The 14,160-nt window shown below is 44.1% G+C and overlaps 1 protein-coding gene across 10 annotated transcripts in view; it reads right to left on the bottom strand.

The window, feature by feature from the left end:
- PDE8B (phosphodiesterase 8B) overlaps positions 1 to 14,160 on the bottom strand; it is a 300,637-nt gene that overhangs the window by 32,154 nt on the left and 254,323 nt on the right. For all 10 annotated transcript variants that reach the window (XM_045197875.2, XM_053912407.2, XM_045197874.2 and 7 more), the window contains 2 exons: positions 3,901 to 3,943; positions 323 to 400 (listed from right to left, as the gene is read on the bottom strand). In XM_045197875.2, coding sequence (XP_045053810.1) covers positions 323 to 400; positions 3,901 to 3,943 — 121 coding nt within the window. The remainder of the gene's footprint in view (positions 1 to 322; positions 401 to 3,900; positions 3,944 to 14,160) is intronic.

A 14,160-nucleotide genomic window follows, 5' to 3' on the forward strand; every position in this document is an offset into this window, starting at 1 on the left:
TGGTCCCCTCTCTGCTGCCAGCACCCAACAGTGACCCAGCGACTGAAACTGAGTCGCTTTGGTGGCTATGGCCCAATACACTTTAGGCCACCAAGGAACAGGCCTCAAGTCATTTCAAAGAGAAGACAAAGATTGTAAAAAGTAAAAAAAACAATAAATAAAAGAATGGAAAGGCCTAAAAAGTCTACTGCCTCGGATGGTAAAGGCTAGTTCAGTTGAAATCCTAACCTTTGGGGTTTGAGTTATATGCTGACAAATTCTTTAATATATTCTTCTTTTTCTACACTTTAAAAAAATCAAGAAAATCTGAAAAACTTCTTACCATCACTGCCTCGAGATGATATCGATTTCACATCGATGGACTCTCTCCTCCTGTTCTTGTGTCTGAGTGAGTGAGACTCTAGGAGTTCAGATGAGCAATGGGGAGTGATTAGTTATCACAGGTGAAGTTTGGACACATTCTTCCCCTCATCCTCCAAAGAAAACAAGGGTACTTCTCACACACTGTAAAGTATTTCTGACAAATAGGAAACTACTTTCTCTTCAGCTGATTACCGTGCACAGACTTCTCAGTGGCCTCAGTTGCACAGCGATGCCCTTCTCCTGTGGAACCACGTTATAGCTCGGGAACGGGGCTTATGACCAAGGCTTGCTTAGTTCCACTAATAAACTCTTTTTAAAAACAAACATGAAAACTTAGGGGAAATTTGGGCGGGTTCATTTTGACCTGAAGCACAAATACATTTAATAGAATGGAGGAGGCTCTGATGGGGATATTTGAGGGGAAAAAATAATAGTGAAATCCACAGAGGGTTGAATTTACTTGAGAAGTTAATTTGGACCGATTTTAGACCTCTCCGAAAAGTCAGACCTCTCCATGGCCTTGTAGCCTCTCCTGAGGATGTGAAATCGTCACGTGATGCAGACTGCCGACCCCAGGAAAGAAGAGAAGAGAAGGCAGTTTTATACTATAACAATTTCCAACAACTAAACTCCCATTTTTGTCCCCATTTTCTGAGGGGCAAAAGCACTTCAAATTCTACGTAAGTCTTTGCAGACTTCGAATTTAACACTCAGAATGTGCTGTCACAGTAAGGCGAGATCTAAGCACACGGTGCGTGCCACCAGTGAAGACCAACAGACAAAACCGTCTGGGCTGCAGAGCTGGCTTCAGAAACATGCACTTTCAGGGCGTTTGCTTCTTGTGGGAGCCACGCATGAGCAGGGAGAGACACTCAACTGTAATGGAATCGCTCCTTCCTGGGCTAAGACAGGAGGCAGACACGCAGGTTCCAGCAGGAGAGTGCATTTCTCAGCCACCAGTAAATGGTATTTCAAGAGAGAAAAAAGGAGAAGTTCTTGTCTACTGACACCCAAAAAGGTAGAAGACAGTGTAGTAGTTAAGAGGACCAGCTCCAGAGCCAAACTGTCCAAATTCAAGTCTCTACTCCCCATCTAGTAGCTGCGTAACCTGGGAAATGTTACTTCCGGTGTCTCAGTAACCACAGCTGTCCAGGGAGGACAGCTGGCGCATCTCATTCATAGGCTGTCATGGGATGGAAACAAGTTAGTCCACGGACAGCACTTAGAACAGTGCCTGCTAAGTATGTGGTTCTTGTTGGCTATTATTATTAATCTGTTCGTTTGCATATAGACCTTCTTTTTAGGCACACATAGGATATTGTTATAATGTTCTTGCTGTTTTCACTTCATGATATGTCTTAGACACATTTCTAGATCACCTTTTTTTAACCATTTACTTTAGTGTCCTAAAAAATCTGATTCATTTAAAATGTTAAATCAGTAACTAAACATGAATTATACATATATTTTTACAGTATACTACTGTAAAGTATAAGGCAGAAATTTATACATTTAAAGGCAGAACTAGTATAAACTTAATCTGAACACTACAGCCATAGAGACACACCTTAAATGAGCTAACTTAAAATGTTTGCTATCTTTTTGCCTAATTTTGTCTTCCAGACGCGGTCTTAATAGTTTTTCTAGCCTTGGATATGCATTTCAGTATTTCTTTATTAAAAAGCTACAGGTAGTGGCACTTTAAATCATATTGTTGGGACCACAGGGCGGCTTTCACACCCTCAGACACTAACAGCGGTCACTTGTTTTTAGCCCATTCAGCAACTTGATAATCACATACATCCCTAACATTCATTTACCAGAAAATAATTAAATTGAATTTATTGAAGATTCAAGGTTAAATTCAAGATTAAAGAACATAGGAATTCCTCAAAATGTTTCTCAATAAAACTAAAGTAGGGAGGTTAATTTCACAGCTGGTGGCCCAGGTTGTCTTGTTGGATTCTAACTCATTTGTTAGAAATTATGCAAAGATGGATACTGATTATTCCTCCTGATTTTATCTCCACTGAAATTAAGAGAAATTATAGCAATAGAAATGGTTTAAAGTTTCGAGAAATTATTCTTCAATAAAGGCCATTTAAATCAAGGAATTCATTATTCATTCCCTTAACAGTTGCTTGTGGAATGAATTTAAAAACTAGAAAAAAGGAGTTAAACACCAGGTAAAGGCGTTTTAAATAGCTACGCTCAATGGCAGAACAGACACAGTGTCACCCACGTAAAAGCAGCTACTGTGCGCTGAGTGCCCGCTACGCAGCAGACGCGCTGCTTTAACACTTACTTCACAGTGACGGCGTATAGGGTCCTTGCAGCAGTTCCAAAAGCTACTTAGGATGATCCCAATTTTGCCAATGAGGAAACTTAAATTTGAAGAGATTATGCAGGTAGCTCAAGGTCAAAGAGCTAATGAATGGTAGAACCTGTGCTTTCCAAGATGGGATGCTTCAACTGATCAAGGTTTTGTGAGTATTTATTGAGTGTCGATTACGTGCAAGGCAGTCTTGGGCACTTTAAAGGATATGAAAATGCTTGCAACAGGTTTTGGCACCCAGAAGGCCTTAAATGAGTTAAAATAATAGTCTTGTTGTAAATGTTAAAATAAATAAACCAAAACCACTGAGAGAGGGGAGATAGGTGGGGAGGGGAGGAGAAAGCTAAATAGTTAACTGCTCGGTACTGCTGGGCATGACGTACATTTTCTCCTTTAGGCCTCAAAACAGCAAGATGGACGTGGTTAATTCCGTCTTGTAAAATTGTTAATTTTACAAATGAAGAAAACTGAAGTTCAGAAAGAGTAAATGAAGTCTTTCTAAGTAGGCTAAAGTGTGGTCCATCCTGAAATCAAGGAGAAGAACTAAGCAGTAGCCCAGGATCCGACTTATGCACTAGGGGCTGGAAGGCCACTAACGGGGCGGGGGGCGGGGGATGTGTTGTGTGTGCAAGAACAAGAATTTTAAATCTTTGGTAGTAGACCGATTTTTTCCCTCTAATGATCAGAGAATCCCAGACCTTTCAACTGTCATCATTTTATGGCTGAGGAAACCAAGGGTCAGACGGGTAAGAGTCTTGCCCAAGGAATGAGGTAAGGGAGCGGGGAGCAGAAATGGTGACTCAGTAGTTCTCCTGACTCCCAGGCCAAGGCCCACCCACGTTTTCTAACTCAATAGTCACTGGCTGCTGCAAAGTAAGGGAAGGCTGGCCATGGTTGAACAATGCACCTCCCCTGGACTGTCGGGCCACTCTCTAGCTTAGGGTTATCTGTGCTACATGGTCTCTAGCCAGCCAAAGAAGACCAGGAAGGGGTGGCATTAGGTAGAAAAGGCTGGCATGAATGAATACTCAAAAAAATGTGAAGGGATTCTGGCTTTCTGACCTTCCGATACCAGCCCTCGGATTTCAGGGATCCCACTTCTGGGGTGGTGGCGCGCAATCCAGACTTCCTTGGAGAAACGCAGAGACATGAACCCACAGACGCCGCCTGGGTGCGTGGGAGTGAAACCAAAGTGTTCTCACCTGTCTGAGAATTGTCTCCTGAATCACGATGAATCTTGTGAATCTAAAGTTGTTCAAAGGTTTGGTAAAAAAAGAGAAAGAGATTTAAAATATAGTATGAGCTACAATTGCAGCCAAACAACTTCATTAAAAAGCTCTGAAGACTTCAAGAGAGTGAGAAGTTGCACAGGTAATATGAACAGGTGAAAGATGTGTACCAAGTGATAGTATTACAAATGTCCTGGTAAGTCCAGACCCTTATAGAATGGCTGAGCCCGAGAGCAGGACACGCTCACAGGACGCACTTTCTAGGCAGGACATCTAAATTCTCAGCCAGCTGTTCTCATTTTGACAGTCTGCAGAAATGCATAAAGACAAAAAGCTGTAACAAAAATGTAAGATTCTTATAAGGCTAACATATAACCTGTTTATATTTCATTACATATTATAAAATGTATCTGTAATATAAAAGTAAACAAATTTAAGCCTAGCATTTCTAGAAGATTTTCCCACAAAGCTCTTTGAACACTCTGTTACTGACCAGGCCAATTGACAACATGTTTCCTCACAACGAGATGTGAACTTGAGACGCAGTTTAGCACCTAGTTCTTTCTCATTATCAAAAGTTTTTGTGCTGATGCTCCACAGATGAAGTAATTAACACTGGGAATAATAAATTTGCTCTCTTTGGGGTTCTGCATGTCTTGTGTTTACAACTGACTGAGACTCTGTCACCGGGACACGCGCAGCTCTGTCACACTGGGATCGTGACGCCTTCCTGCGAAACCCATCTGCTTCTAGCAGCTCAGACCATCAAACATCTGCGGCCACTCAATGAATGGGGTATGTTAACTCGAAGAACAAGACAGGTGAGTGTGTAGGACTGTCCATGAAGGACGACTAGGGTGGTTTAGCAACACAACTGTGACAGCCAGAAATCTCCTACGATATGTATCTGATATAGATACAGGTTAAGCGTTCCAGCTTGACTGAACCACTGAAACATAATCACATAAAATTGAAGCACTAAGAGAGGGGTTTTCTATGAATTATTCTGCACAGCCTAGCCCACATAATTACCAAAACAATTATATGCCCAGCCTGTGTGAGATCTTGGTCTTAATTTGACTAAGGGCTGTGACTCATTTATCCCATAATCATGGGATCTTTTTCTTTCTGCCGTGAACAACTGCTCTGTTTCTCCTTTATAGATAAAGACCATTTGCTACAAGGCTACTGAGGGCAGTGTGACTGTTTCATTCACGCCAAATGAGTACAACTTCTGCCTTGCAGATTGTTCCTCTAACAGCTTTAGTTCAAAAGCAAGTGATCTTTAAATTCTTAGCTTTGCTCTCTGAATCACAGCACACCTCTCCTTTGGGAGCAGAGCCTCACGGCTCCCCAGACCCCACACAAAGGGATCATTTCATGTAGTTCATGGGCCCCACAGCCAACTGATTGAACCGTGGAGCCCTGGGAAGGTCAGCATGGGCTTGTGTGCCATTCAGATGGAGCCATAGGAAGCCCAAGGTCCAGGAGATGCACAGCCAAACTCTGACTTTGGGATGAAAATGAACTCTGACTCCCCCCCCGCCCGCCCCACCTTAGGAGAGCTGGGGAGGAGAGTAGAGGGAACAGGGAGGAGGGAGAGGAGAGGTACCAGCCCATCTGCTGAGTAGGCTCTGGTCTTTCTCCCCTTAGAATGCTGCATTTTGCACTTTCTGAGCTGAACACAGCACTCACTGCAACCCCACCACCCCGAAATTGGCTCATCTTCCTCTGATGGATTCTCTCCTACAGACAGCACAGGGAACAGACAGCACAGGGACTAGAAATATTCGACTGACCAACTGAACGACCTTCCCCTTCTTTTCACTAGCAGAGGTGTGCGGGCTGCCTCCGCCTCTGCTGCCCAGGGCCCTGTTATGCCGCTCACTTCTTGATCCTCTCGCAAGAGCAGCACCAGATTGCCTGCCCCTCTCATACCCCAGCAGCGCTTGGTTTTTATTGAATCTCCCAACTCAGGTTGTCTATGTGCCTCTTCTAAATGCCTTTTACAGCTAAAGATTCACTTGGATGAAAAAATTACTTGAGAATTAATTTTTTTTCTTTGAGGTCTAAATCCACTAGCCACTTATAACTTGGTACGAGTGATTCCGATATAGCAGGCAGTTAGACATGAGCAGACTCAGAACGACAGGTCAGGGACAGAAGTTCACGAGGGTGGAAAGCCCTGGGTGCCTAGCAGCGGGTAGAACTGGGGACATAAGTATTGTAGGATGGGATCTCACCCTGAGGGTGACCTTTCAGCCCCTAGCATATCGCTGTCATGCAGTTTGGGCCCTCCCCTGACCTTCCTCCCCTGGCGTGTCTCTAGTCATGTGGTAGACCCCTTAGAGGACACACAAAGGGGCTGGAGAACAGCCTCATATGACTCCCTTGCACGCCCACTCCCTTAAGCATTAAGCATCAGGACAAAGAGGTTCTGACCCACATCAAATCACCTTAGGAATAAAGCCTCGGGTCTGTTGATCACTGAGACAGAGGTTTGGTCAAACTAGAGATAACTTCCAGGCCTCAGTTTTATTGCAGCTCCAGGTCCAGAAAGCAGCAAAATCACACAGAGAGATGCCACGGCCGACGATAGGACCCGCTGTGATGACTAATGAGCCCCTGCCCTGGCACCGACCAGTCGGTGGAGACATGACTGTGAATGGACATACCTGGAAAGCTGAGGAATATTCTTTTGAGATCCTCCCCTGAGACATCCCCTAAAATCCCTGCCTTTAGGAAACAGATAAAACACATTAGGGCAAAGGGCCCAGCATTCTCTCTCTCTCTCTCTCTCTCTCTCTCTCTCTCTCTCTCTGGAGCACGCCTTCCCCTTTCCTTCCCCCTTTCTTCCCTCAAGGCTCATATCTTTGCTTTCTTTTTCCTAAGCTCAAGGGCCCTTATTTTGCCCCTGTAACTTCTTTCCTGAGCCCACAGAGCCCAGCTGGCTCACTTCTTCTACCTCTGTAACTTTCTGAACAAACTTTTGCTTATATTTGAGTCTTGGCTCTGAATTCTTTCTTAGCCAACAATCAAGGACTGAGGTCTAACATCTGGTGCCATTCACTGTTAACAATTTCACTAAAATTATTTTCTCATAATTCTCTTTCAGGCTCGCTGAGGAAATAGACTGGAAATGAAGGGCTCTGTAGTTTGTCCTTCTCGGGTGGGCAGCCCAGGGGAGGCTCATGGGTCTGAAGACTGTGGGGCAGGAGAAGAGAGGGACCAGCCCTCCCCGTGACGACAGCAGCCATCTCTCAGACGAGTGCCCTGTGCTAGCGGCTTTAGATTTGCAGCCGAGTCATCCCAACACCCTCCCAAGGGAGGAAGGATGATCCTTCCCCTGACAGAGAGGGAAACTGAGGCTTTGAGAGGTTAAGGGACTTGCCTGAGCCACATGGCTAGTACGCGGCAGAGCACAATTTCAAACCAGGCTTCCTCTAGCTCCCCAACCAGTTCCTGCTTGTCACACTGCTCTCTACAGCGAGGCCCAGAAGGGAAGTCCCAGGCCAAGGCTTGTTATACAGGGGGTGTGAGGACAACATCCCCTGGGTCAGTATAGGGCACCTGTGTGAAATACAATTTTCTTTCAAGTTTTGAGGAAGGTATGAATCTCTGCTATCAATAGGTTTTGTTACATGCATTCTAAGGCAAAGCAAAAAATTGGAATTCAATGTCCCCACGCCAGCTAGTCTCTCTGGAATGCAGTGGTTTTGTTGTTTTTCCTTTTGTGAAAAAACCTGAACTGCAGACCATGGCCTTGTATAGTAAGTTATATACTGTGTGTCCTGGGGGAGCCCGCAGGTGGGGCACCGACTTTCCACGATGTGAGCACTGCCACCCTCGGCCTGGGCCTCTCTCACCGGAGCTCAAAGCAAGGCCTTGGAAGCTAACAGCTTGTTTTTGGATAGAAAATTCATAGCTTTAAGCCTTTAATTACTTACAATACTATCGCTTCCCACCAGTGTTGCTGTCCTTGTGCTGCATGCTTTGTTTACAGCACTCGAACATGCTCAGCTCTGAAAAGCACTTCAAACTCTGTGTGTGTGCGATTTCAGGGTCATCTGATTGTTCTCCTCTTAGAGAATGATCATTGAAAACTTACACTTTCTCTACACATCCACTGAAACTGAAAAGAAATCTTGTCAAAGGTGTGGAACAACTGAAGGGAGTTTGAAATTGTACAACCGTTATGAAAAGGGGCCTCGCAGTTTCTTATCAAATGGAACACAGACCTGCCCTATGACCCAACCCTCAGCACTCAGTTCCTCTTCTGAGCCTTTACCCAAGATGAACTGATGCACATGTTCAGAAAACACTTATCTAACGAACGTTCACAGGAGCCCCAAACTGCACAGAGCCCAGAAGTCCATCAACAAGAGAAATACACGGGTAGATCGATGTGATGGGCTACTGTTCAGCAATGAAAAGGAAAAAACTACTGAAAACTACAACAGGGATGGCTCTCCGAACATGATGACGATGAACAAAATAATGAATAAACAAAATTGAAACAGACTCAGAGAGTCAGAGAGCGAGCAGCTGGCTGCCAGAGGGGACGGGGGTGGGGGCACTGGGTGAAGGAGATGGTGAAGGCATTGAGAAGTACAGATTAGTAGTTCCAGAACAGTCATGGGGATGTGGTGAAGCATAGGGAAGAGAGTCACTGATATTGCGATAACTACATATGGTGTCAGCTGGGCACTGGAAATACTGAGAACACTTTGTAAAGTATGTGTACACCTGAAACCAAAATAAAATGGAAAGAAACACCCCCAACACATTATGATGAATGAACGATGCCAAATATGAAAGAGCAGACACTCTGAGGTCCTGAACAGGTAACACTAACGTGGTTAAATAACTCAGAACGGCATTACCTGGGCGGGGGTGGGGGGAGTGGAGGCAGGGAGGACTGAGAACTTTGAGGATGCTGAGGCTTGGTATCTGGAAGGGGTCTGAGTTTCAGGGTATATGCATTTGTCAAAACTCAAGGAATGCTATGCTTAAGATTTGTGCATTTCACCGTACGTAACTTTTATCCAAAAATGAAAATAACAACAAAAAAATTAAACTCTAGTCAATTGTACACATACTAAAGTACCACAAAATAAAATGTCCTGGCAGTCTTAGAAGTATAAGATTTGCCTGCATAACTATTTAATACATTGATTCTTAATTTTCTTGATTAATTTTATGAATTATGGACCTAAACCTTGATCTCTCCAATGGGAGAAAAACGCCAAAAAAAAAAAAAATAACTGTATGAAAACATCCTTCTTAATGTTTGTTAAAATCAACTTTTTAAAATGAAAACTCCTGAGACTTTTAGCAATTAAATTGAGTCAAGGCCAGGATCACTACAATAATAAGCAAGCAAGTAAATAAATACTAGATATTCCTTTAACATGCATTTCAGAACCAGCTCGGGAATGTGAATGGCACTCGGCAGGAATGTCTGAGTCTGCTGTTGTCATAACTGAATCGCAAAGTCATAAGAGGTATCAGTCACAGCTAAAATCGCCAGATATCCTGCTATGGGAGCCTGGGAGACAGGCTTGATGCTTGCTTTTCCCTCATCCCCATGTCTATCTAAGTCCATCCTCAAATCCTGTAAAAGCTCCCTTCCATGGCTGCTTCTCCAGTTGTACTGCTCCCCCTGGCCTCTCTGCGTGCAGGCCCCACTGGCCTCCTCCCGATTTTCCTACCTCAGAGCCTTTGCACATGCGACTCCTTTACCCAGGAAGCTTCCCAATCCATTCTCTTCCCTAGGCCTATTTGTCCTTCAGATCTTAACTGAGAGGTGATTTCCACAGGGAAGCCTTCCCAGATAGTTCCTCCTCCTTCTAGTACCTCATGAGGTCAAGTCTTTCTGTCACGTGTTCTCAATGAACTTCTCCTTTATTGCCTTTCTTACTATTCACAACTTTGTACTGTTTGTCTGCTCTCCTTCCAAACTGTAGGTTCTATTTAATCAGGAGTGTGTCTCATTTAGTTACCTCTGTGTACTGAGAGCTAAGAGAACCTGGCACATAAAAGCTCAATAAATGTCAGTGTATAAGAGACTGAGATTAATTGGCTTCTTTACCTTATAGCTTGTGGTGAATACGCTGTTATTAACCATCTGGCCATTGTATTGGTCTCTATTGACAAATATACTTAGTATTGATGTCCCTAAAGATACTAATTTACAAAGTGTTTCATGGTAGCATACTAATAAGAGAATTTTCCATGAAATGTGTTTTTTTTTTAAAAAAGCAAATACAGTATTGACTAAAAAATACACCCACATGCTCTGACAGTGCCAAACCCACCACAGGCAGACGAGGTGGTGTGACGGCCAGAAATGAGGGCCTGCACCTCTGAGAGACTCTTTGCTATATTTCTCATTGTACTCAGTGGAGCAGTAAAAATAGTAGATATTGCCTAAAACACAAAAACATTGTTCATATTCATATACACATTTGTAATGAAATGAGAAGTGACTTTGAAATATTTCTTGATTATATAGAAGAGTGCTAGCTTTGATGGAAGAAGATTCTGATAAAAGTTTTCAAACTCAGGCTTTATGTTGTTCGGTTGTTTATGTGTCTCTCTTCCTCAGCCCTGCCCCCCACCCCTAATATTATGAAAAGGGACAAAAACTTGATTAAGATTAAGAAAAGTAGCCCTGGCTGGTGTGGCTCAGTGGACTGAGTACTGGCCTACAAACCAAAGGGTCACCGGTTCTATTCCCAGTCAGGGCACAGGCCTGGGTTGCGGGCCAGGTCCCCAGTTTAGGGCATGCAAGAGGCAACCACATACTGATGTTTCTCTTCCTCTCTTTTTCCCTCCCTTCCCCTCTCTCTAAAAATTAATTAAAAAATCTAATACAAATTTTTTTTTAAAACTACTATTCTCTTAAATAATCGGTGTAGCTTACAAAATGGACTCACTAAGCAATCTTTCTCTTACGATGGAACATCCTTGAGCAGGAACTTCACGACAAAACTGAATGCTTTCCTGTGTGTGCCATGACGTTAGGGATGAAGTGGTGTTTCAAGGCCGGATGGGAGAGATAACCATGGAAACCGAGTCCTCTGAGACCCTCCTTCATTTCCATGCAATGAAAATGACAGCATGAGTGGCATGATGCAGAATTTCTTTGATCATCTTTCTTCACTGAAAACACTTTGATGATTATTTCCTTAGATGGCAAAAGCACCTGATGCATGAATCAGAGATCTTTTCTGTTTGCTCTATTACCGAAAACCACCTGAAGATACACTTCTCAAAATTCCCACCCAAACAGGAAACTAACACCGTGCTTCCCAAACAAGGAACAAAACAGCCCATACAAGGTTCTGGGTCCCGGTCCTCAATGATCACCTTTACGTGGCCCCGAAGGCCATGGACATGCTGGTGCCCTCATTTCCATGAATCGAGTCTAGGTTAGCACCAAGGCAGAGGGGAGAGAGCAGGGGAGCCCATCTGATCTTGACATTGGTGTCAGGTCTCTTCACTTCCGTTACACACCATCATCTCTCCCCTTTGTCTAAATGGTAATATAAGAGGTTACTTATATGAAAGGAGCATGCATTGGCTTGATATAAATGAAGATAGCCATATGAATTTTGGGGATCACATAAGATTAAAAAGAAAAATCACAGGTTTTTTTTTTACATACTTTTCTGTCTGCCAGAATTGCAGCTATACCTCCTCCTCTGTTAGATATTCTTTTAAAAACTTTTTATTGAATTTATTGGGGTGACATTGGTTGATGAAATTAAATAGGTTTCAAGTGTTAGACATTTTCTTGGGAAAACTTCAGCGTCCCCCTTCTGTGCAAGGCCAGGACTAGCACGTTACACATCACTGTGTCCCTTGGTCAAAACACCCCTACCTCAGAGCTGGTGCCCGCTGGCCTCCCTCCACCCGTGACCATAAGAGCCTCTGCAGAGCTGTGCTCTCAAATGGGGCCCAGTGACAGTCATTCCTGTACCCTTGCCTCATGGGAGAACACTTACTGTCAGCTACCACTCAGGCTTAAATGTTTCCTTGTTTTCTTTGCCCAGTTTCTCTTTTAGTGACTTTCAAATACCCACAATGTAAGCACCACTTGGCTTCATACCTGGCAAATACTGAGTTTTCTAACATGGAAATATGAGAGTGGTTCTTAGACTTCAGCATGAATCAGAATCACCTGAAGGGTCTGTTAAAACAGGCTGCTGGGCCACCCCCCCTGGAGTTTCTGATCCACTAGGCCTGGGTGGACCTAGGACTTGGAGCTCTCACAGTTCCTGGGCCTCCCTGGGCGGTCCACACTGCAGTGGGTGAGGCCTCGCTACCCAGAGTGCTCTGCGCACCAGCAGCACCGGCAGCCCCTGCCAGTTAAAACCACTGACTCTCAGGCTCACTCCAGACTCACTAAATCAGAATCTACATTTTAACATTCAATCTCCAGGTGATTTGATTACATCTTACAGTTTGCAAAAACACTGATTCAAGTGGGAAATCCTACATTGCCAAAACATCTTTTGCTATCTCCATTTCTGGTTGTGTAAATCTGGGAAACTTACGAGCTTCACGGAGTCTGAGTTTCCTTATGGGTCAGTGGGGACCAATACCTACTTTTTTGGATCCAAGAGGATACACTGGAGTAATGTGTGCAACATGCCTAATCCAGTAGCTTCCAGCCTGGTCTTCCTATTGAAATCACCTGGCGATCTCGTGAGACCACCTTGCTGGGCGCTGCCTCCACCCCATTATTCAGTTTCCGTAGGTCTGGGTCAGGGCTGAGGGTTTGTGTTTCCAACAAGTTCCCAGTAAGCCTGGGGCTGCTGATCCAGCTGTCTTACTTTGAGAACCCCTGGCCCGGCGCATTGCGGGGGCCCAAGTCATGCTGGTCCCCTTTGTTCTCTCTCTCATAGATGCTCCTGTTTGTGGAGAACCCGGATTCAGTGATGTTTGGACTGCTCGTTATATCAGGACTGATTTTAGTTTTCAGAGATCTTTAGGGCATACATCCCAGTACGGGGTGAACCCTTTGAGGGCTTCACACGTAAGCAGCCCATTTGTGCTTCTCACTTTTATGCTGGTGTTCCTTTGCTTGTGTCCCCTCACTGCTCTGTGACGAAGAGGAACATATATTGAATATAAACAGCTTCAGAACAAAATTTCATCTTGCTTGAAGTTTCTTGTTCTTAAAGACTTGTCAGTGACTGAGGGCACTTGGGCCGAACACTGGTCTGCGTAACCGCACAAGCCTGCCAGATTGTGTCGTGAGAGTGAGGGCACTGCACGGATCTAACATTCTCCAGTTACTCTAGCACTCAACAGAGTCGTTAAACTACTTAATGGCACCAGGGCTTCATTTACACAGCGATTAGCAGAAGACAGAAACAATCAGCAGGACTTTCCCTTAATAAATCAGGCCCTTTGAAAACGTATGTGGAGGCAGAGAAAGTACAAAAGAAAAATTAGTAATAATGAGAAGACAGGAGAGTAAAACAGCTTAATCACTGCATGCCCCAGGTTTCTGAAAATGCAAAATGCAGTTCATTAGAATCTTTGTTTACATTTTGTGAACTATCACCCCCCACCCCTGAGAAAAAGGGCATCTCTAAATGGTCTCATATCTTCTAATACAACTTAAAAAACATTCACTGGGCCCTTGAGATAAAGATGGTGCAGAGTTAGTCCCTGCTCTCAAGGGATTTACTGTCTACTGGGGGACAAAAGACAAGTGCTGTTACTATGAACGCATCCTTCAGTGTTTGGTGAGAGCGCACTGTGGGCCAGGCAATGTGCTAGGCACAGGGATGCAGCAGAGAACAAAAGGGATGCTCTCAGGAAGCTGGTTCAAAAGTGCCAAAGATAGCATTTCTCAATGGGTGGGATGCCAAGGGGTTAACAGGTAAGCTCAGGGCATTCCAAAACTTGACACTAAATAACCTTGAGTCAGTCTATGCCCTACCGCCCTGAAGGAGCCCGATTATGTCTAAATAACCTTGAATCATGTATTCTAGTCACTTGCCCTTCAGGGTCTTTCCAAGCCTACTGAGTACATCAAAGAGAAAGCCTCAGGCTGGTATTGGTGTGTCTTTAACACCCCTCTTTCCAAGGAGAGGGGGATCAGTCTCAGAGCTTCTAGCCAACAGCAGTGACCATCTAGAATTTAATAGAATTGTGGGTTTTTTCTATTATATCTATATTATTATTACCTTCCTTTATGGCTAGTGATTGTGGTAT

This window comes from Desmodus rotundus, chromosome 1, assembly GCF_022682495.2.
Source record: "Desmodus rotundus isolate HL8 chromosome 1, HLdesRot8A.1, whole genome shotgun sequence".
NCBI classification, from domain to species: Eukaryota; Metazoa; Chordata; class Mammalia; order Chiroptera; family Phyllostomidae; genus Desmodus; species Desmodus rotundus.